Source organism: Cordyceps fumosorosea (genome assembly GCF_001636725.1).
Source record: "Cordyceps fumosorosea ARSEF 2679 chromosome Unknown scaffold_1, whole genome shotgun sequence".
Lineage (NCBI taxonomy): Eukaryota > Fungi > Ascomycota > Sordariomycetes > Hypocreales > Cordycipitaceae > Cordyceps > Cordyceps fumosorosea.
In genome coordinates this window covers 457,982-480,589 of record NW_017387301.1, presented here as the reverse complement: position 1 = coordinate 480,589, position 22,608 = coordinate 457,982, and the positions used below count along the sequence as shown (strand labels likewise).

Sequence of the window (22,608 nt, the reverse complement as noted above, 5' to 3'; positions counted from 1 at the left end):
ATGTACATACTATTGCCGCCCCCATCAAGTGCCCATCATCAAAAGTCTACCAACAGCCGACCTGCAACCAAATTAAACACCTGCCATCACACCATTACGCCGCTTCTTCCAACCTCCAGCCTCGCCTCTTCCATCCATCGACTCCTAGCCTGTCTCTTTCTCGTCTTCCTCTTCCTTCCTTCCTTTCGTCGACCGCCGACCTCTCCAACCTCGAGACCACCCACCCTAACCTGCGATACGCCAGGCGCCCACCCCAGAGACCCGCCGACAAATTCCAGGCCAGACAGAAATACAGACAGCCAGACAAAGTCCCTGCCTTGTCTTGCCTTGCCCGACTCACCAAAAAGACTACGCCGCTGCCGTCGCCGCTCTCCTGCTTCCGGCTTTCCACAAAGACAGCCTCCCCCGGCGCCTCGTCGTTTCGAAACCCTCCCGGAACAAGGATTCGCACCGCCAATTCAACGACTGCCACGACTTGCGACATTTGAAATCCGACTTTTCCTCCGTCACCGCCGCATCGCGGTACAAGACAAAAAAAAAAAAAAAAAAGCCCGCGCGCCGCGCCGCATCACCACATACGCAACACTCTCATCAACGGCTTCTCCCTCACCAGGCCCTCGCCAACGAACCTCCCGCCATGATGAGTTCTGCCGCCTGGGACGGCCAGGACCAGCACATGTCCACGGGCCCCGATGACGAGTTCAATCAGTTCCTCGACATGACCGGCATCGGCACGATTCCCGATGCGACCGCCATGCAGTTCGACTTCCACACCTTCAACGACGCCTCCTCCTCCGCGCCCCAGCCCATGATGCCCGGCGCTGCCCACCAACACCAACATCAACATGCCCAACATCAGCATCAACATCAACATCAGCAGCAGCGGCAACAACCTCCCCCGACCGCCGCTGATGCCCTCATGACGGACCCGGACCCCTCCGCCATGATCCCCCGCAGCGACGGCCTGCTGCAGAACCACACGCCCGCCATGTCCGCCGTCTCTCACCCGTCCATCCCTGCCCACATGCTCGCCACCTCAGCACCCGATTCCATCTCCAACATTGACGCGCAGATTCACTACCTCCAGCAGCAAAAGTTTCAACAACAGCAGCGCCAGCTCCAGGACCAGCATGCCACCTTTTACGGCCCTCACGGTCACCACTCCGTCCCTCCCACCCCTCAGAGCCTCGAGATGCCTCCCGGCAGCGGCCAGTTTTATTCTCAGGCAGAGCAGCTGCCCCAGCGCACTGCCTATGATCGCGGCTACCACCAGCGCGTCGCCGAGCAAGATGTAGGTGATTTATCCGTCTCCCCCCTCAGATTCTCGGAGCTGTTGGCTCGCAATGACTGAAACTAATCTCATCCACAGATGGCCTTCACACCGCTCGTGTCGCCCGCTGTCACCCCTCTGGACCCTCACTTCAACATGGACAGCACCTTTGCCGTTCCCGGCTCTTATTTTAGTCCCCTGACTTCGCCTGCCCTGCACGCCCAACCAGATGCCTCCGTCTATGACCACAGCACCAACTCCAACAATTCCCCGATTGACATGGACCTCGAGACACCACCCGCCACGCAAACCGTGCCTCCCAGTCAGGATCTCGCCAAAAAGGCTCGCAGAAACAATGCTGCCAAAGCCCGCTCGAAATCTGGTGTGAAAAATTCCCCCATTGCGAAGCCCCAGCGCCGCAAGGTTGGCCCCAGCCCTGCCATTGTCTCCCAGGTTCTAAGCGAGGTCGATGAGAGACGGTTGCAAAGCGGCGGTGAAACTGGCCTGCTGCCTCTACCAGCCACGTCAACAGAGGGCTCTGATGAGAATGCTTCCGTTTCGCCTGAGAACCTCACAGATATGCCACCGCCGCCTGTCCCTGCACGGAGATCCAACAGCAAGTCCCCTTATATCCAGGCGCAAAATGGCAACCCGAGCCAGGCACTGCCACTCTCCATCAATGAAGAGCGCCAACAGCCTCACCCTGCTACGCCCGCCTCCCTAATGAAGCTGCCATCCTCCAAGGGAAAGAAGCCGCAGTCGACGCAACAAGGTGACACAGCCACTGAACACATCGAGTCTCTGGAGCTGCCGGAGTCTGTATCCAACAGACCGCTCGCGCCGATCAACACGCAAATATCCTCTCAGTTCCCTGGTAACGATCAGCCCGTCTCTGCCCGCAGCACCGGCTTCCACCCTTCGCCATCACCGAATCTGCGCCCCGTTGGCGGCACCCTGTCCGCCAGCGCGAGCCCTTCGCTCGGCCCCCGATCGGCCGGTCCATCAGCGCGCAAGACCCCTCAGTTGCTCTCACGAAATAGCAGAAAGCGCTCCACTGGCTCCGTCCATGTGTCCCCCGCCCTGCTTCCCCGAATCTCACCCAACATCAAACCGCTCATCCCCGGTACGCCAGGCATGTCGGCCGAGGACACTTCGCGGCTGCTCATGTCCAAGTCTAATTACCAAAACATTCTGGAGGGCAACACCGTACCTGGTGTCAGCTACCCGACGGAGCTGTCTACCAACCTAACTTCGAAGCGCACCTCACACAAAATTGCTGAGCAGGGCCGCCGTAATCGCATAAACTCGGCGCTGCAGGTTATGGCGAGCCTTCTGCCTGATCAGGGGAATCCCACCTCCGAGGACGGCGAAGAGAAGAAGGACGGCAAGCCGGGAGGCAGCAGCAATAGCAACAACACACCCAGCAGTAAGGCGAGCGTGGTGGAGAATGCCATTGTGCACATGAAGAATCTGCAAAAAGAAAACGGAGATTTGAAGAAGGAGCTGGAGGAGTTGAGGAATAAGCTGGAGGCTATGCAAAAGAGTTGATACCGACTTACCATTAGGTAGGTATTGACGTTAATTTGCTTTTCCCTGCCCTTTGCTTGTCTCTCTTGGTGGTCGGTCTCTCGGGTCTTTTATGAGCGATTCTGCATTATATACGAAGGAGTTTTTTATGGGCGAGTTGTTGGATGGGGATACCCTTTTCCTTTTCTTCAATTGTGTTTTTGGATGGTGACGACGACACACGTACAATGGCGTCGTTGGGTTTCCTTGGGTAGAGCTGCGACAGAGCGTGGGGGGTCCCCTTCCTTGCGGCTTCTTTCTATCAATTAATGGTTACTCGGGTTTTCTGCTTGGGGAATTTGTTTATTTGCCCTGGATTGTCTTTCTAGAGCTCCCTTTCTTCTATACACCTTGTTTGCGATGTGAGCGACCGCTTTTGGCTACTAGAAACAACAGCTACGTATATACCAGTCTGTACTATGCCAGTGGACATGACATTGCCATGTAATACACGATGTTTGAGCTTCCTATACACTGTGTGACCTACATCCTATAATTGCTATTGAAGGTGGCATGAAGATGAAAATTCACGTAACACTGACTTTTTCCATTGCTGTGTTCATGTGGTATATGTACTTGTCCCAGCAATGCCGTTGACCCATGCGTGCTCTATTTACAAATGCATGATGCCTATATACAATGCATCACCTCGACTCCATGGTTTCCTCCCTCCCTCTCTCCCTCTCTCTCACTGCGCTTCCGCTTCCGCCGGCGGATTCGCCAAGACATCCTCGTCCAGCTGCTCCATGACCTCGACGACCAGGCCCAGGCTGTCCATGAAGGAGTTGACCGCCACGCGCAGCATGCGGTTCGTCGCGGCGCGGTAGTCGACGCGCAGCACGCGCGGGTCAGCGGGCGCGAGCGCGAGGTGCCGGCGCACGAGCGGCGACAGCTCCGGGTCGACCTCGATGGCGCGCAGGGCCGTCGAGGCGAGGCGGTCGGTGGGAAAGGGGACCTGCAGGGAGCTTTTTGCGGGGGAGGGGAGGGGATGTAAGTAAGCGCCCGGATCTCATATATTGTGTTTCAGGTTTTACAAGAACGCGGGATGGGTAGTGCGGTTTTTTTTTAAGGATGATGAAGAAAAAAACACACAAGAATCGCGAGTACGTGTTGGGGCATGCTTACATGGAGCAGGGAAACGAGGCGTCGTCGGCCAAGGCAGCCATGATGAAAGTAGTTTGATACGTCCAGCTTTCGATGAACAGTGCGTTCTATTTTTGGTGAAAACGTCGATGGCCTCTTTGGAATGTTGCTCTTCTCTCGGATGCTCCGATGAAAAGAATCTTGTTTGTTAGCCGTGTGCTGTTGTGGCTACGCGGTCTCGCTGGAATGTAGCTGAAGCAAGACGTCGTATTTTCATTTCTGTCTGACTGTGAAGCAGCACCAAGGCGGGGTCAACTTTTTTCTTCCTTCTGGCGGCAAGCCACACAGGCCGGGTGGCTCGTGGCTGCAGGAAAGCCACACTTGTGGCTCTCGAAACGGCGCCGTTGCTGTGGTTACGGCGACCGTGCTGGGGAGGGTCTCACCAAAACGTCCCCACAACAATACGGCGCCGGGGGAAGATTCGACGGAGGGACGGGTTGGTTGGTTGGATGGAACTTGGAGCCGCCCGCCCGGGAGAGACCAGGCAGGGATTGGCTGACAGGACGAGGTACAAGGTCAATGCTGGTGAGGAAAGGCGGGCGTTGTCACACTTCGGAGAACGGAGAAGGTTTGTGGACAGACAGAAGAAGGACAAGAAGAAGAAAGGAAGGAAGGACAAGAATAGAAGGCATAAGAAGAAAGTAAAAGGCCGCCGACAAGCTACCTGCTCTTTAGGCTTGATACTGCTAAAAGAATAAGGGCATCGTTTCCCATAGCGAAATACCTGCCTGGGCACTAACTGCAAGCTCATCGGCATCCACTCTGGCCCCTCTGGCATAAACAACAGACTTGGGTCGGCCGCTGTTTGTGGCGAGGCACTGGCCCGGCTTGCTTGCCTGTGTGTGTATTTCCCCTTTTATTACCAACGGCTGCTCCCGTTTTCTTTATAATTGAATCTCGTCAAGCATCTCACCTGTATCATTTTTTTCTTTTTTGCTTGCCTCGCATCCCCCCTTGCGCCCGCTTTGGTATTTTGTCTCTTCATCACCGCCTTGAGACCAGCCCTGCTCAGGTCCACCAACGCCCAAGGCTTTCCCTTGTCCTCCACACTTCACGCCTCCTCCTCTGCCCACCCCCGGCGAACCAAAACAACAACAACATCATCCCCCCCCAACAAGCGCCGCCAACCGTTTCTTTGCATCTTTCTTCTTGTTGCAACAGAAGAGCTCAAGACTTCTTCTTCTCATTCGACGTCTCTTCTTTTTTTGTATTCTTTTTTTGACTTTTTGACGAGAGCATCCTTAGCATCCCAATCTCCCAATTCTTCCTGGCCCGGGTCGCAAATCAAAACAGGAGCAGCAAAAAAGCTCGCTAGGGGTCCAGATACCACAACAACACAAACATCTAGCTGCAACGGTGCAACACAGGTAGAGCGAGCCATCTCGACCATGGCTCCCACCGCCCGTCAAGCCCAGAACCTGGGCCAGATCATTGAGTACATTCCTGGTGCGTTTCGTCGTCTCTTGGGATGGCCATTGCTGGACGTTGGCTGACCTTTTCTCGTCTTCCAGACCGACTCTACCTCGCCGCCTACATCACGCCGCCTACGGCCGACACCCTCTTCCCTGCGACACCCGAGTCGCCGCGGAAGCGAGCGCAAAGGACGGCCACGGGCCGCGCCGCCGCGCCGTCGCCCAGCCGCCGCTCGCCGCCTTGCTACTTCACCATTGACGACAGCCTCTTCTACAATGCCTTCCACCACGACTTTGGCCCCCTGCACATCGGCCACCTCTACCGCTTCGCCATTCGCTTCCACGAAATCCTCGCTGCTAAGGAGAACAAGGATCGTCCTGTCGTCTTTTGGAGCGCCGCCGACCCCAGGAGTAAGCCTACCATTTATGATTTGCGTCTTTGCTGCGCACCTCTTTACTGACCCCCTTGCTCCCTACAGGTCGTGCCAATGCCGCATGCATGCTCGCGTGCTACATGGTCCTCATCCAGAACTGGCCCCCGCACCTGGCCCTCGCCCCCATCGCCCAGGTCGACCCCCCGTTGATGCCCTTCCGCGACGCCGGCTATAGTCAGGCCGACTACGGAATCACTGTCCAGGACGTCGTCTATGGCGTCTGGAAAGCCAAGGAGGAAAAGTGCATCGACCTCGACAACTTTGACCTCGACGAGTACGAGCGCTTTGAGCGCGTCGAGCACGGCGACTTCAACTGGATCACACCCAACTTCCTCGCCTTTGCCTCGCCCCAGCACACCCCCGTCGCCAAGATCACCGAAGCAGAGCCGGACCTCTTCAACATCCTCCCCAGAGACCTCGACGCCGTCGACGCCCACCCCACACTGCCCAAGCAATTCAAGTGCGTGCTCGGGCACTTTGCCGAGCGCAATATTGGGCTCGTCGTCCGCCTCAACTCCCACCTCTACTCCCCCTCCTACTTCGAGGCCCTCGGCATCCAGCACATTGACATGATCTTTGACGACGGCACCTGCCCCCCGCTGACCACTGTCCGCAAGTTTATCCGCCTCGCCCACGAGATGATTACCGTGAAGAAGAAGGGTATCGCAGTTCACTGCAAGGCTGGCCTCGGCCGCACCGGCTGTCTCATCGGCGCCTACCTCATCTACCGCCACGGCTTTACCGCCGACGAGGTCATCTCCTTCATGCGCTTCATGCGCCCTGGCATGGTGGTCGGTCCCCAGCAGCACTGGCTGCACCTCAACCAGGGAACCTTCCGCGAGTGGTGGATCGAGGAGCGCGTCGAGCGCAGACTGCGGCGCGAGATGGCGGCCGCGAACCCGGTGCCCAGCACGCCCATCCGCGCCATCCAGAAGGGCTCTCTCCGCAACGGTCAATTATCGACGCCCCCCAATCGCAGCCCCTCGAACCGCACGCCACTAAGCGAGCTCGACGACCGCAGCAACAAAGTGCACAATCAGGAAGACTACCTGCCCGCGCCGACTCCCGGCCAGCCTAGAAAGACGCGCTCTGATCGCCACCACCCGTACCAACGCTCAGGATCACACCAGACGACAACAATCGAGGAATCTCAAAGCATTGAGCAGGAGACGGAAGTCGTAACCGTACAACGGCGCTCTGGCGGCGCCACAGGGGATTCTGAGGAAGAGCTTCTCGTCCGGATGCGCAGTTCCCGCAAGGCGTCGCAGTCACCTCTTCAAAAGTCGCGCTCCGTGAGCCAGACCACGTCAACGACCACGATCTACATGATTGACAACGACGCGTCGCAGGACGCCGAGAATATTGGTGCCGGCCGACCGGCCAAAGCCGTGGAGCGCGCCCAGAGCGCCTCGGCAACACTACCTCGTGTACGCGGCAGCAGGCGCGGCGCCGTGCCCGAGTCACCGCTCCGCAACAAGGATGTGTCCCCCTCGTCGGCGGGCATCCGCAAGACGAGCGGTCGCGTGGGTAGTGTCGGTCAGGGAACCTCGGCCGCTGCTATGGCTACCGCCCGCAAGGTGTCGGGCGCATAGAAGACGGCCCGAGCCAAACGACTCTTGTTTTGAGAAGAAGAAGCAGCAGAGAAAAACAATTGCATTTTTTCAGCATCTTGGGAATCATTCCTTGTTCTTTCTATAACGATGACGACTCCAAACGTATTCCTTTTTCTTTCTTGGGCGATTTCATGTTTGCATGGTTTGGCTTTTGAAGATTTGGTGTTTTTATGTCCTTGGCGCAACAAGAAATTATTTCACGGTCGAGCATGAAACGGTCGAGCATGATCACGGTCGACATGGCCACAGTCGAGCATTTTAATGGGGAAAGCTTGTCTGCTTTACCATCCAACCTCCTGCTTGCTTCCCCGATCGAGGTTGCGCGATGGCAGGCTATCTACTTTTGGTTTGCGTGCGTGTTGGGCGTTGTTGCATTTTTTTCATTATTCAGCACTTGGCATTTGGGTTATTTGGTTTTCTTGTTCTCGCATGGTTGCTTGATTCGTGACACGGCCGAACCGGGATGGTGAGAGAGAGAGGGAGCGGAAGTTTTCCATTTGGCTGTGAGGGACGAAGAATTGGGGGGTTTTTTTTTTTTTTTTGATGGCATGACTAAAGACGACAATTCTGGTGCCTTTTCTTGTTGTTCGTTTTGGTGACTGGCTTTTGTTATTGGTTTTCTATATATCACGGTATCACATTGGCATAAATTCAAAGTATTGTTGAATTATTGAGTCTTTTTGAACTACGCGTCATGTTTGAAAGTAATATTTTCATCATTTAACTCGCACAATCGTCATCACCACGATCAGTCATACACTCTTTTGTGACGAAATGGACGCGATGCGCTTCCTCACCAGGCTGGCCTTCTCCCAACTTACCCTTGAGCCTGAACCCTCGTCAACGTCCCCCCCCCACCGGCAAACTCGCCCAGCGTGGCTCAATGCGGGCCGATGTACGCTCGTCTGTTTCTTGTCTTCTTGTTGAATACAATACGCGCATGTTTGCAGCTGTCGCGTCGCCCTCCGGTCAAGGCTGCCAAGTGCGGTTTAGATTTAGGGAGGCTTGGCGGGCGATTGCCGAGCTGGCTAATGTCATCACGTGAAGCCAAACGAAGGAGGAAACCAGCCACATACAAGTGACGTATTACTACGCAGGACCAATACGCTGTTGCTGTAAAGGAAACTGTGATAAAAAAAAATTCAATTGTGTGTTGTATTGCTCAATTCATACGCCGACAATTTGCCAAACAAGCTTTTCTATATATGAGATAGCTGGCGTGGTCGCCGTTGACATGGTAATGATCATGGTGAAATATTTCCTTTCCTTCTCTCGTCCACCACTTTCTTTTAAAAATCAAATCGAGAAATCCTCCTCCGCTTTGTAGACGTTAACCGGTGTAGAGGGTGACGGAGCCTTGGCTTCATTTTACCCGTACCGGTCGAAATAGGGTGCATGGCGCGTAAACATCTCTGTGACACAAAAGCGGGTACGCCACAGAGGGCCGATGGGAAGGCGAGTCGCTTAGTAGACCTTCTTCTTCTCGTCGATGGAGAACTGGCCGGGGCCGCTGTTGACGAGGAGGAGGAGACCACCGACAATGGAGAGGATCTGGAAGAAGTCGTACTTGGCAAAGTCCTTCTGGGGGTGGTGGGGGTGGAGCTGCGACGAGGTTAGTAAAACGAGAAGGCACTGGGAGCTGGCAAGGATGCCATCGCAGAAAACTTACAGTCCAGAAGTTGTTGACAAACAGGTTGAAGATGGAGAGGATGACGACGAGCAGGGTGGCGCTAAACTTGGCCTTGAAACCGACGACGACCATGACGCAAGCGCCAGCGCCGAGGACGGAGACAATGACGCGCCAGATGGACCAGGAGCCGGAGAAGACGAAGCCGACAAACAGGAAGATGAGGAGGACACGGCCGGCGAGCTGGAAGTACATCTTGCGGTCCTTCTCGTCCAGAGTAGGCAGGCCGGCAAAGGCCTTGGTCTTGCGAACCCACGAGTCGGAGAGGACCATGATGAGGCCGCCAATGACAGAAAGGTTGCGCAAGAAGAAGTTGAGGTCGAAGATGAGGCCGTAGCCGAGGGCCTGGGTGACGACGACGCCCATGAGACCGGCGACGGCGTAGTCGGAGTACTTGCGGATGATGACGAGCGTGGAGCAGACGAGCATGGCGACGACATTGACGAGGAGGAACAGGTGGGTGATATAGTTCGGGACTGATGATTTGGGTGTTTAGTATGGAAGAGAGATACTCGCATTGAGTTCTGCCGTGGCAGTATGCGCGCGGCGGGGGGACAGAAGCTTACTGTGACGGTAGTCGCGGAGGTAGAGAAGCTGGTCGCTCCACTGGGTCATGATGCGGAGCGCGTCCTCGAGGAAGGTGACGACAATGAGGAAGCGGCCAATGGCGGGAAGGTATCTGCATCGCAGAGAGAAGAGGAATTGGTTAGCTAGATTGGTCTTTTTGCGTCGTGCGTCGTGCTTCATGCGCGCAACTATCCTCAAGGGAGAGCACGGCGAATCGTGGACGAGGGAGCGCACGCTCGGGGGGGCGTTTCATTTGGCGACTCACGGCTTGATGGGCTCGCTGACGCTCTCGAGTAGGTCCTCAACCTTGCTCGTGTAGGGCCGGATCTGGTCGAGGATGCCCTGCTCCTCTTGCTGGGAGGAGGAGCCGTACGGGTTGGGGCCGCTGTTGATGCCATAGCCGGCTGAGGAGCCGCCTCGGAGGGACATGGTTGTTGTTCGGCGATGGGGAGACGGGTGGTACGCGTTGCTTAGGCGAGGCAAAGGAAAGGAAGGAAAGAGGAAAAAAGGACGCGCGCTCCAACGAATCGCGTGATTGATGGAGAGTCGGCGGCGGCGGGGAGAATTGGCTTGATGTACGGGAAAGATGGTGAAATCGCGGGCGAACAGCGAAGGTGGTAGGTTGTTCAGACCAGCTGTCCACTACTTGGAGGAACCTTGCTAGGGCTGGTTGGCTGGTGTTAGAAGGGCGGGGGCGAAAGAAAAGGAAAGCGGAGCGGGCGAGGCGTCAGAAGATGGTACCGGGGCGGGCGCGATACAAAGGGAGGCTGGGGTATGTAATGGTAGATGCGAGATGATGTGTTCTTTGCCATGAGTGTATTAATACTTTTTGCTGTTATTATTTTCAACGTATCTGCTTTTAAAAGGCGTTTCACAAATGTCATTCTGGTAGATGATGGTGGCTAGGTAAGCATACATAGGTACACAGCAAAAAACACCGAGGTAAATGTGGCTGGTGGTGACCAGCGTTGAATCGTGGGATCTTGATGTGGCTCGGCGAGCTATGACCTCAGGTCATGCCTGGCGCAACTGTGTCCTTTCTGGCGATGGGTAAGTGAGGTCAACACACCACTTGAATTGTATGACGAAGGTACCTGTTTGTACTAGTAACGTTAGTTAGCAGATACACTAGCAGATGATCAGGGCAACAAGCCGAGCACCGTACCTATCTCCACCAGGCCTTTGGGAATGCTGGGTTTGGTTTCGTCTGGTGACATTCATGGCGGATGTTCATGGCTCCCTTCCAGTGGCTTGATGGTATTGCGAGCCCTGCAAAATCCAGGCACGCGTTGCTGTCTCGTACCTGCCGCCTCTGGCTTATTAGCTTAATGCACTCCACCAAAGCTCACTGCAGCTCATCCCCCATGTCAGACCCAAGTCAATTAGCACAATGATGCATCGCCAAAAGAGAAAGGCAAATGCGATTAGGAGTGAATATTAATCGACTTCTTAAAGCTCATTCAAGAAGTTCATCCAAAAGTAAGGCGGAGTTTACTTGGTTCTATCCTGCCTAACCGGGTATCAATGCTTCAGCACCTTCGCTCGGTCTACCTACCTGCTGCTCGCTCACTTCTCGTCAAGAATCTGCAGCCCTCCGTAAATGTCATACTCGACTCGGCTTTCCTCAACCGCCCGGTACATCTCTTCCCGCAGCACCGCGCGGTCCCCCGTCGCCGGATCCCACTCCCAGCCCTCGCGCATCCACATCCATCGTAGAAAAGCCCGGAGCTCCTTATCCGCTGGCAAGACTCTCATCCACTCTGGCTGGAACTCACCCTGGGCACCCTTGCCGTTCCAGTCCTTGGCCTTCCCTAGCAGCACGTCTCGACAAAAGATGCGCCAGCTGTCAATGGCGTACGCGCCCTGCGTCATGTGCCCAATCTCCCAACCGTACGCGGCGGCGTCCTCGGCGCATACGCTGGAGCGGCCCTCCGCATCGTGACTGACTTCACCCGAGTCGTACCGGCGCACAGCGTGGCGCACGCCCGGCCGCGGCGGGCTGAACATGAAGTGCCGCGCGTACTTTTGCATCCAAGTGAGCCGGTTTTGACCGAGTCCAAGGTGCCGGATCATGCTCAGTATCTCCGCCGCATTTTCAGGGTTGGCAATGTCGCACGGCACCGGGAAGCGCTCTCTGACGCGCAGAAAAGTCGGGATTGCATACAGGCCCTTTGTCTTGATGAGAAAGGTGACGACAATGAGCAGCCAAAAAGGGTCATGGGCCACCTGCTCCTGGATAATGCCAAATGATTCTGCGCTGAGAGGAGGGAAAGGGATACAAGACACAGTTCCAGGACTGGGACGCTGGGGGACGGGCTGTGGCGCCTTTGTTGGCGTTGCAAAGTAAGGTGACGTGCCGGCATCGCTGTGAACACTGGACGGCTGCGCTTCGTTGGGTTCCCCTGGGTAAACGCAGGAGGGTTGAAGACCCGATACAGGTAATTTGAGCTGCGAGATGAACCTTCTGGCCTCATCCTCCATTCGTAATCTTTTCGACGGAGCAAAGACGTCGTCCGCATCGACGCCAATTTGACACCAGTAGTGCGACTCAGTAGTATCAGCTTTGCGCTTGGCTGCCTTGGTAATTTTACCCTTCTTTTGACCTTCTACTTTGTGAGGGCCCAGAACCAAGACATCGGCAGCTTCCCTGGCGAGAGATCTAGCTCGCTTTATAAGACGGTCGGTAGCCTCCCATCGGAAGCCGGCTAGGTCGTGTTTATTCTCTGCAGTGGGGGGTGCTTGGGAGGTGCTATTGCTGTTTTGAGAGCGACCAACCCGATGATGCTGCAGTTCTTCCCTAGCGACCAAGCGCTGGTCAACGATGGCCTTCAAGTCATGCGGAGATGCTGCGCGGTGCTCTAAGAGGTCGACGAGAAAGTCGTACGCGTCGGCACGGACGTTAAACACTTGGAGGATCTTGTCGGCTAGGCGTGGCGCCATGACTTATCGAATATTTGTAGAGAAAATAGAGACTGAATGAAGATGCTGTAGAAGCAGATGAGAAACTCCTTGGTGTTGGCGATGGCGAGCCCATTTGAGGGTGATTGTCGGCCGGAAATTGGCCCCTCGGCCATGGCCAGCTCACTTGGAGCTCACTTTTTGAGTCAGGGCAGGAGTGGCATGATGGAAGGGAGTGCTTGGAAAATGAATGTATTCAATGGATAACATATCAAGATCGATAGCAACGAGCGTTTCCGTGCTGCGGTTGGCTGTTAACGTGAAAACGATTACAATCTCGGTTTAGGTCGGTCGCCGTTCTGGATGGGGAAGATAATCACTAACGAGACCAGCGCGAACCTTGTATGGTAGTGTGTTAGCAAGCCGTGCTGCGCCTCAGTGATTGGGCCGCATAGAGAACAAGTATCCGCGTGGCTGTGCCACAGGGCGGCATCGTGCAACCCCAGAGCCTCGTCGATTCTTTCACGATTGACAGGAAGTCTGTTTCTAGTTATATAATAAAGACGGCCTAGCTTTGTTCTTTTTCATCTTACCTTCTATCTCTTTCTCTAACATTCAAATCTGCTCTTTTTTTCAATCATCCCACCGCAACGACAACGCCCCAGTTTATCAAGGCCGCGATACGGAAAACAGCTGTGCCCAACATCGCTCCTCCGTCAGGGCCGAAAGAAAGCACGCCACGCCGAGAAGCCAACCGCTGAGGGCCAAAGGAAGAACTGGAGCCAGGCCGCTGGCGCCACTAGTCAGCAAGCTTCGAAGGCTTGTCTTCAGTTATTAGGCTTCATTGTGGCTCCCGCTGTTAGCACGTTTGAACAAAGTCGCCCCCAGAGACTCCCTGGCCAAAAATCGCCGGAGAAACGTGCTTAGTCTCTAGCGTCACGTGATAACCACCGCCCGCCCACTTGCCTCTTCTTCGCCCAGCAAGGCCGCCTTTGCGTTTCGCAACATCCAAATCAATCTACGCACTTCTCCATCGGAGCCCGTCCCCGATTTCACGACCCCCGTCATCGCCCTCCGAAAAAAATCATCCAAGAGATGAGTAGTCGCGGTGGGAAACTTGCCCCCGAAGTCAATCGGTCAGTCTCTGCTTTCCAGTCGCCCGGCTGTCGCGTTCTATCTGGTTCTCACCACTAGCAGCCTGGCCCCTGCGCCGGCGAGTGTGTCTGCCTGCATGATGTCGTCTGACAACCCAGGGATCATCGACGCCATCAACACCGCCAATCTCAGCCGTTGCTAACTGTCTCATAGAGCTCTGTTCGTCAAGAACCTGAGGTACATTATTTTCCCGCCCGCGAATTTTCTCCGTTGCCGCCGGTTTCTGCCGCGATGCGACCGCGATATACGATGCCTCTGTACTGACATGAAAATCTTTGACAGCTACAACGTAACGCCAGAAGAGCTCTTTGATCTCTTTGGAAAGTTTGGGCCCATTCGCCAGGTCCGACAGGGCATCGCCACCGCAACCAAAGGAACCGCCTTTGTCGTGTATGAGGATGTCATTGATGCCAAGCAAGCCTGCGACAAGCTCAACGGCTTCAACTTTCAGAACCGCTATCTAGTTGGTACGCTGCCCCTTACAACGCCTTCGTCACTCTCAATGTCGCTCTTCGTCTAGCCCTCACGCGCCGCCTTGCTTTGATTGTCTGCTAACATTCACACAGTACTATACCACCAGCCAGACAAGATGGCCAAGTCAAAAGAGGACCTGGAGGCACGCCGCGAATCTTTAGCGAGGCTCAAGCAGCAGCACGGTATCGATTGACAATTTGACCGGTCTGCTGATGGTCTGCGAGAGAAGAAAACTTCCTCATCTGCAGGCCGGTCTACCCCGTCTCCCAAGACAACTCCCCGCGCCGTTTTGTCGGATCCTAAAACCATCCCGCGAAGTGCCGCTCCGGCGACCAAGTCAACTCAGCCCGAGTCCATCAGCCCACGCACCGTTCGCTTCGTTGAGAATATGCGCCGCCCCGTTGCGGCGCACGCGTGATTGTAAACTCTGCCTCGCCAGCTCGATATGTCACCGATGGTTCATTAACTCCAAGCACCGACGACATGTCGTCTGGCGCCCGAGGCATGCAAGAGCCGAGATTGCCTAAAACGCCAACCAAACCAAAGCCACTCCTCGGAAATGACGAACCACGAAGTGTTTCTATCATCTTTGACGGAGCGTTGGACTGACACCTGTTACAATATGGAGTTTTAGGAGGGTCTGGCTACTTGTGTATTATTGTGGCGAAACGATCCAGTCACCTTGAACACGCGATAGGGTTGCCATTTATTTTTTATTGTTTATTATCAAGCAGCCCGAGTTCTCTTCTCCCTTCATTATTTTTTTCCTTTTTTGACGACCTCTTGAACCTTCTTTTGGTGTGCTTCTGATACTGGTCTCGCGGAGGATTTGTACGTTCCTTTGATATGACCCCGCAAGGGTGAGATTGCTTCCTAGAATACGTTGGATGAATACATTCCGTTGCGAGCTATCTCTCATCATCCTAGATGAAGCTGTCATGCCGTAGAGCTGTGTCTGCATGGACTGGATACCTAACAGGCTTGGGCAGAAAGAGGGGCCGTTTATGCTCTCCTGTCCATTATGCCGAGGGACATGGCGAGCGATGTAAGTGGCCGTGCACCCGAGTGAAGCATATCGTCTGGTCATTACTTGGGCGAATGGGAGAGTAGGACGTGGGTCTGTTAGATCTAACTCATGCCCAAGCATTGAACCGGTGCAGCTAGGATGGAGAAGTGGAAGGATGATTCTACTGTTGCGAGGGGGGAGGTCTCTGCCAGCTCCTGACGTCGCTTATTGCATGTGCATTGTACCGTACCCGAAGGGCAATCAGCAGCCTAATCTACACAAGCTTAATGCTGTCATGGAAACCAATGAGACCAAGCTTTCTATGTCGAATAAGCTTTCGCCGCGCGTTGTCCTCGGTCGGGCCGCCCAGCGGGCCAAACTCTGATATGCCTGGCGTCTTGACTAGAACAAGATTACGGGCAAGGCTTGATAGAGTGAATGATTTGGCGCTCCCCCTAACGAATCTCCGAGCTGCACTTGGAGCAATCTGCCTTGCCTCTGGGTTGTTGATGGCGCAGGGAGACCCCGAGCCGGCCAACCTGGGAAAGGCAATTGTCGTTGGCCAGGTTTGCGGAGTTGATCATGAATGGACTCGCATGCATCGTTTGATCAAGGCTCATTGTCGCACACCCCTGCCAGCAAGGGGGGGATGCCTCGTGGCAGCCGACTTCGATGCGACCTGTTCTCTCTCATCTAGGCCGCCTAGATGTGCCTGGGATACGTTGACGTAGATGATGAAGCAAGAATGAAGAAAAAAAAGCCTATGGATCAGACTGGCCGCGGGGCGAGGTGACCAAGTGCAAGGCGACCGTTTCGTGTGGTGGGCGACGGTGAGAGGGAGAAAGTCCACCCGGTCGCATAACGGGCCGGGCTGAAGTGGTGACATGGTGAAAGGGCAAGGCCTAGAAAGGCAAAACCAAAAAAAGGACGGGCGAGACAATGACTGTGCTTTCAGAGCAGACGAGGCGACGGGCGAAATGCAGAAAGAAAAAGAGACCGAGTTCTAATTGTGGAATTGGCAACCCCCGTTTTCCACGTTCGCGGTGAGAACTTTCGGGTGCGTGCCGTTCGGCGGTTACCCAAACTTGGGGGTTCATGGTGGTTACGGAAATAGCAAAAATAAAAATAAAACGGACAGTGGACGCAAAAAGGGTAGACGAATAATAATAAAGAAAGAAAAGTAAAAAAAAAAAAGAGCTGAAAATGGCTGCTTGCCTGACTTCTGATAGGGCCTGGGGCAAGCGCCGGCGCTTACATGCATCTGCCCCGGTGGCTTTGCTGTCGGAAAAATCATTCTATGGATGATTTTGGCGAGAGACCTCACGAGCGACGGGAGTAGAAAGAAAACGTACACTAATATTAAGATGGAAAATTATTACATTTCATGTGATATCTGAACAAGTGGCAGAGTTGGCCGTCGTGGTTCATTCAGCCTGGCCGGCCAACGCGGGCAGCCAGACACCGTATGTCTTGATATTACGTAGCTGTTCCTCAAAGTCCAGGAACAAGAAACAGAGCGACCGATATAAGATGGGGGGTACTGTTCGTCGGAAGCGTACCTTGCGCCGGGTTGTAGCGAGGCGTGTCGCATGAAGCCTCGCTGATGCTACCATCTAAAACGGAGGGGCGAGCGAATCAGCAGGCTGTGACCATCTTTTTCTACTTATTTGTTCGTTTCTTCTCCTACATCTGGGTCAACATGAAACGACAGAAGAAATCTATTATTGGAAAAGCTTACCTGGCGAATTGGGTGCGTCGGTGCCTGTGAGGGGGAGGAGGAGTTCGTCTGGAAATGTACATGCACGTGTGTTCTTTTTTTGCGCCCCTTCAGCAACGAAGAATACATTCATAGCTTGGCTTGGCACTGGAAGGGGGAGCGAGAAGGCTGTCCGTCCTCGTTTCAGCCGCACGCAGCCGGCCCTGGGCTCCGGGAGACGGACAGGACAGCTTTGCGTGCGGAGGAGCGTTTCTGCCCCTCATGCAAGCAGGCGCCCAGCAAGCAAAGAAGAAACGGGTTTGGTGAAGATGTCAATGCTCCGTTGGAGGCTCGCGAGTTAGTTAGCGCCCAACAAGGAGCATGGGGTTCCGGGACGGGGACCGGACCGGGGTGTACCGTAAATAAGTGGCGAAGAAACCCTCGCGAATCCACCAACCCGCAGCCTGACAGGACGGATTTTTTTTTTAAAATTCTATTTTCTATTTTTTAGATGGTGATGAGACCGGTACTCTTGCCGCCGTCTCCTCATTCAAGGGGACATGGGTGAATCGAGAGTTGATCGATTGAGCGTTCTGTAGGACAAGGGTGGACAGACGTATGACAAAGTCTGGTAGGATCCGGGGAGCATATGGTGATGGAAAGGAATATTTTGTTAGCGGGAGGCAAGGGGAAGCCATCGCTGCCTGGCCGGGCGGTGTCTAACGGCCTGCGTCAGCCACGACCGATGGATTGCTGTTGCTAACATAGGCATCATCATCGCGACAAGGCACAATCTTCTGCCTCTTCTTACTTACTCCGACTGACCTTGTTCGGTGGATCCGGCCGTGTGCTCCGGCGTGATGGCTTTCCAATCAATACTTGGTCAAAGCGAAAGAGAGAGATGGAGGTGTGTGTATCAGCGAGAGACAGCCCTTGTCGATGATTGCCAACGCTCTCGACCCAGCATGCACTAACTAGCGCACAGCGGCCAGGAGACAGGCAGACATGTCTCTGATCTAATGCATTCGTTCTTTTTTTAGCTTCAGCCTTTCGCCTTTGTATCTTGGCTACTGGCCGTGTACGCAATGGGTACATGCAGGCCCCCTGTTCAGCCTACCCGCCCGACCCAATGGAGACATCGTGGGCGCCAACCTCAACCTCGAACCCGCATCCCCTCTGGGCCCCTGGCGCCTTTTGGTTGGATGCCCTCCTCTTTCTGGACCGAATCAGCTCTTGAACGGTGTAATTCCCGGAATAGAAATCGGCACCACCTGCATGCCCGGTCCGCCCACACACCATCTTGGGATGAGGAGAGCAGCGGTGCAGGGGGACGAGGCGGAGAGCCCCTGCTGCCTTTTTGCCGCCTTCAGCTTGGAGTCGATCAACCAACGTCATTTTGGCAATCACCTATTAAACTATTAAAGGACCATTGATTCCTGCCTCTTCTCGAGATGATCCCATCACACACCAGCCTCACTCCTCCTAGGTTGCCTACCTCCCCTCCTTGGTCTTGCCGCAAACGCATCGACGTCCTTGCGCCGTTTGTCTACTAATCCTTGGAGCTGACCTGCTTCTCCATACTTGAAGACAAACAATATCAGCTCAATATACGAACTAGCAATCCTCCCGACCGTGACAACACGAATAGTCTGTCACCCTTGGCCCCCAATCTCGCTCTCGCCGTTGTTTGTTCTTATTCCACCAACCGACCACCTGCCACCAATTCTGGTGACTGGTAGCCGAGCGAGACAGTCCAGCCCTCGAGTATCTGCAGCTGCCCGTCCGTTGCAGCACTCGACATCATGCCGCCCACTCTTCGCCTGTCTGTGCCCGTGACGCACCAGCACCACTCCGCCGTCCTAGGACGCGACGACTACGAAACGCCGAGCAGCACCGCATCAGACTCCGATGACAGCTGCTCCTCCGGGAGTGAGGACGAGCAGCCAAACCAGGTGTACTCTCCCACACGCCTAGTCTACAACCTGGACGCCCTTCCCGAGAAAACCAAGTCGACTGTTCGCGACGCCTTCAACGAGCCGCCTGCCATGGTCGTCCAGCACTGCCGCCAGGTCGAGGAGGACACCTTTGCCTTTCAAATGTCCGAGGTCGTCACGCGCTCCATTCGCATCCGCGCGCCCTCGTCCGGCCGAGCACGCCTAACCTGCTCCTGCCGCCAAGGCGCCACCGCCACAGTTCGCGACAGTAGCAAGGACAAGGAGCAGCAGCAACAGCCGTGCCACCATGTCCTCTGGCTCCTCGACCAGCTCGCCAAACAGACCCTCTACGAAACCGATCACGAGAAGCCGCTGACAATGACGTCGGCCGGCTACCCGGAGGAGATGGGCGATCCCTTCAGCGCCATCGCCGACCATCACCTAAACATCGTCGCCGACGGTCTGCACTGCCGCCACGTGGACCGCGACTGCTACGACCCGCGGCGGGCCGACGAGAAGCGCATGCGCGAGTCACGAGAGCTGCTATCTTCGGTGTATAAGAGGGCCGCCGATGTTTCGGACGAGTCGCCCGCGGTCCAACCCGCCCGCGACCCGCGCTGCCTTGACCACACCGTCTTCAAGATGCTCGTCGACGACGACCTCTTCTTCCACTACTTCCTCTCCGAGGCGACGGCTGCGCGAGGCGGCAGCGACGCGATGCAGCAGTTCCGTCTGCTTACTCATCGCATCAATGTCGTCCTACAGGACTTTGACCAACACAACTACCACCGCTCCGACACCCCATCCTCCAGTACCACCACACCCTCGACACACACCGTCGCGTGGGCGGCGCGCCACATCCGCGGCGTCATCAGCCTCGTGCGCTACGCCATCTGGAGCGGCAAGCGACCGCTGAACGCCGCGGAGAGGGCCGCCGCGGCCAAGACCCTACTACACGTGCTCGACGGCGTCGTCGGCCGCGGGGGCGACCTCTTGCGGCACTTCCTCGGCGACGACGGGTTCGTGCTAGACGAGCTCGAGACGATCCCCGAGGGCGCGGCGCTGCATGCGCACGCGCTGGAGCGGCTCGCGGAGAGGATGGCGCGCTGCGGAGCGTCTTCGTCGTACGCGATTCGGTTTCGCAAGTTTATCACGCAGATCAAGGCGCGCGAAGAGGTGCCGTCGGCGAGTCTGAAGCGCAGCTGCAGCGAGGACAGCGAGGCGGCTGTGTATAAGCGTAGGAGATGACGGAGGAGGTAATGGTAGGGGGCAAAAGGCGAAGTGGTGTAGGGTGATTGGCTCTTCTTTGTTTCAACTTTTACTTCTTTGGACATATTTTCTTGTTGCCATTTATTTGAATTCATTTCTGTTTTACTTTTATACCTTTCTAATATTTGTATAATTTTCTCTTTATTTATCTATTCCCCTGATTTATCTATTCCTCTATTTGGACCCATTTTATCTTGCCTTTTTCATGGTAGTTTAAGAGAAGCGCCCACCATCACCCCAATCCCACGATATACTCATCCTATTTGCGACCAACACTAGCATCTAAAGCTTGTTGAAGTACGCCTCCAAGTGAGCATCGACAACAGCGAGGCCCGGCCTATCCGGAAACGGCGAGCTGGTGCCCCTCTCGCGGCTTTCGATGTAACGGAGCACCCAGCGCTCCGACTGGTCCACCCGTTGTTTCCAAAACGCCCTCGCGGCCTCGCGCACCTCGTCGTCGTCGTCGTCGTCGTCGTCCTCCTCCTCCTGTTCCCCCAGCGCCATTTCCCCCTCCCGCCTCAGCACGAGCCTGTCCCCGCGCCTGGCGACGACGCCGCTGAGCGGGGGCATGTGCCCCGCGGTGCACCAGTCGACCAGGCGGCGCATCTCCGGGGGCGTGCGCCTGTACGCCGGGAACTCGACCGCGTGCGCGGGCTCGCACGCGTACGACGTCCAGAGGGCGCGGCGCGGGGCGCTCTGCGCCTCGAACAGGCACCACAGCGCGCGGCCCAGCATGTAGACCTCGCAGGACTCGCGCTCCTCCGGGCGGAGGCAGCGCCAGGCGACGTTGAATCCCTGGCGGGCGTCGGGCCACGCGTACGCCTCCCCGCCGACCAGGTCCTCCCAGCCGGGCAGCATCCGCGTGAGCAGCGCCGCGTAGCGGGAGCCGCGGTCGTCGCGGCGGGGGCGGCCGCGGTCGTCGACGGCGAGCCCGCGCAGGCACTCGATGGCGTTGACCTCTGGCGCGGCGAACTCGGACCAGACGCCGCGCTGCTCAAAGTCGACGAGGATCAGGTCATTCGCGGCGGCAGAGAGCAGGACGTTGTCGAGGCGCAGGTCCGAGTAAAAGGTGTCGCAGGCGCGGCGGAAGTGCAGGAGGGCGGCGAGGAGCTGGCGCGCCCAGCGGACCTCGTCGCGGAGGGAGGGGCGCCCGCGGGCGGCGAGGCGCGGGAGGTGGTCGCGGACGGCGCCGCGGGGGTGGTAGGCGAGGGTGAAGCCGACGACGGCGGTGGCGCCGCCAAAGGCGCAGCGCTTGGTGACGAGGTGGCGCGGGCGGGCGACGACGTTGGTGTGCGGTGGGATGTGTAGCAGCAGGCGCAGCTCATGGTAGAGGAACTTGGTGTGGCTGGTGACGGCCTTGAAGATGAGCCGCCGGCCGGCGACCTCGACGACGGAGACGCTGTCGTGCGGCTGGGCGACGTAGGCCAGCTCGCCGATGTCGATGCTCGGCGGGAGCGCGATGGTGTCGTCGTCGTCGCCGTCCTCCTCCTCCTCCCACATGGAGCGGAGCTGCGCGGGGGAGAGCATCTGCCGCTCGAGGTGGTGCGTGGGCGCGACGGAGATGAGGGCGTCGCGCGCGTCCACGGGCACGTTGTGGAAGACGATGCGCGAGCCGAAGGGGTAGGCGTGGTAGCGGAGGGCCTCGCGCGGGTGCGTAGCCGTCCAGTGCTGCAGGCAGCGGACGAGGTGGCGGGCGATGCCGAGGCGGCGCGTGGCGGTGCCCTCGCGGGTGTGGAAGGCGGTGCTGAGGTCCAGGACGCGGCGCAGGGCGGGCGAGGGCACGCGGGCGTGGTCGGGGATGAAGACGTCGATGCGCTGGGGCGGCACCGGCCCGGGGCCGAGGAAGAGCGGCACGGCGTGGAACTGCGTGCCGTAGCCGGCGCAGCCGTCGATGCGCCAGCAGGGGTCGCGGGGGAGGTCGAGGGAGTCGACGCGGTTCTTGGGATTGAGGATGGAGGATTGCCAGTAGAGGGTGTCTTCGGTCGACGACTCCTGATCCGGGTACGCTGTTGCTGCGGCCGCGGCTTGCATGGAGTCGCATGCCGGCGGCTGCGTGTACTCGGCAGCCGAGGGCAGTGCGACTTGGCGAATGACGTGTTGGTTCAGCTCCATGTCGCTTACAGCGTATACGACCAACATGGTGTCATAAGGGTATCAAGCTATATATACTCAAAAATGTGACGCGCCACACATTGTCGATGCCTGTTACCCCCCTTCACAGCACAGCAAAGGACAATACAGCAGAACAAAGGACAGAGGGCGGGATCATGACACAAAAAGACTGTGTCCGAGGGCAGAGATAACCCGTCCCAGCTCCGCCAAGTTTGACAAACCAATATAAATAGAAAGTGCACTTATAAAAATAGCAATACTCTTTTAAAATAGTAGTAATACTTGGCTCTTTTCTTTTTAGTTTACTTGAGTTTTGTTTATATCCTCTACTATTTATTTAACTTAATTCACTTGCGAAAGTGGCTTTTATAC

At 56.3% G+C, this 22,608-nt stretch overlaps 8 protein-coding genes across 8 annotated transcripts; 4 read left to right on the top strand and 4 right to left on the bottom strand.

The window, feature by feature from the left end:
* Positions 1 to 637: 637 nt before the first annotated feature.
* ISF_00154 (phosphorus acquisition-controlling protein) lies at positions 638 to 2,818 on the top strand (the record flags this gene model as incomplete). The annotated part of the gene is made up of 2 exons (XM_018843761.1): positions 638 to 1,291; positions 1,370 to 2,818. The coding sequence occupies 2 exons, from the start codon at positions 638 to 640 to the stop codon at positions 2,816 to 2,818; spliced, it is 2,103 nt and encodes a 700-aa protein (XP_018708211.1).
* A 706-nt stretch (positions 2,819 to 3,524) lies between these two features.
* On the bottom strand, positions 3,525 to 4,002 carry ISF_00153 (Transcription factor Pcc1; the record flags this gene model as incomplete). Its single annotated transcript, XM_018843760.1, has 2 exons — positions 3,525 to 3,801; positions 3,962 to 4,002. 2 exons carry the CDS (start codon positions 4,000 to 4,002, stop codon positions 3,525 to 3,527), a joined length of 318 nt encoding a protein of 105 aa, XP_018708210.1.
* A 1,365-nt stretch (positions 4,003 to 5,367) lies between these two features.
* ISF_00152 (tyrosine-protein phosphatase CDC14) lies at positions 5,368 to 7,417 on the top strand (the record flags this gene model as incomplete). Its single annotated transcript, XM_018843759.1, has 3 exons — positions 5,368 to 5,425; positions 5,491 to 5,802; positions 5,871 to 7,417. 3 exons carry the CDS (start codon positions 5,368 to 5,370, stop codon positions 7,415 to 7,417), a joined length of 1,917 nt encoding a protein of 638 aa, XP_018708209.1.
* Positions 7,418 to 8,902: 1,485 nt separating this feature from the next.
* ISF_00151 (COPII-coated vesicle protein SurF4/Erv29) lies at positions 8,903 to 10,121 on the bottom strand (the record flags this gene model as incomplete). Its single annotated transcript, XM_018843758.1, has 4 exons — positions 8,903 to 9,040; positions 9,108 to 9,601; positions 9,692 to 9,804; positions 9,958 to 10,121. 4 exons carry the CDS (start codon positions 10,119 to 10,121, stop codon positions 8,903 to 8,905), a joined length of 909 nt encoding a protein of 302 aa, XP_018708208.1.
* Positions 10,122 to 11,258: 1,137 nt separating this feature from the next.
* Positions 11,259 to 12,632, bottom strand: ISF_00150 (pre-mRNA splicing factor; the record flags this gene model as incomplete). Its single annotated transcript, XM_018843757.1, has 1 exon — positions 11,259 to 12,632. The coding sequence occupies one exon, from the start codon at positions 12,630 to 12,632 to the stop codon at positions 11,259 to 11,261; it is 1,374 nt and encodes a 457-aa protein (XP_018708207.1).
* Positions 12,633 to 14,010: 1,378 nt separating this feature from the next.
* ISF_00149 (pre-mRNA branch site protein p14) lies at positions 14,011 to 14,637 on the top strand (the record flags this gene model as incomplete). Its single annotated transcript, XM_018843756.1, has 3 exons — positions 14,011 to 14,212; positions 14,312 to 14,401; positions 14,468 to 14,637. 3 exons carry the CDS (start codon positions 14,011 to 14,013, stop codon positions 14,635 to 14,637), a joined length of 462 nt encoding a protein of 153 aa, XP_018708206.1.
* A 4,086-nt stretch (positions 14,638 to 18,723) lies between these two features.
* Positions 18,724 to 20,103, top strand: ISF_00148 (Zinc finger, SWIM-type; the record flags this gene model as incomplete). The annotated part of the gene is made up of 1 exon (XM_018843755.1): positions 18,724 to 20,103. One exon carries the CDS (start codon positions 18,724 to 18,726, stop codon positions 20,101 to 20,103), a length of 1,380 nt encoding a protein of 459 aa, XP_018708205.1.
* Positions 20,104 to 20,406: 303 nt separating this feature from the next.
* ISF_00147 (Protein kinase-like domain protein) lies at positions 20,407 to 22,263 on the bottom strand (the record flags this gene model as incomplete). Its single annotated transcript, XM_018843754.1, has 1 exon — positions 20,407 to 22,263. One exon carries the CDS (start codon positions 22,261 to 22,263, stop codon positions 20,407 to 20,409), a length of 1,857 nt encoding a protein of 618 aa, XP_018708204.1.
* Between the last annotated feature and the right edge of the window lie 345 nt (positions 22,264 to 22,608).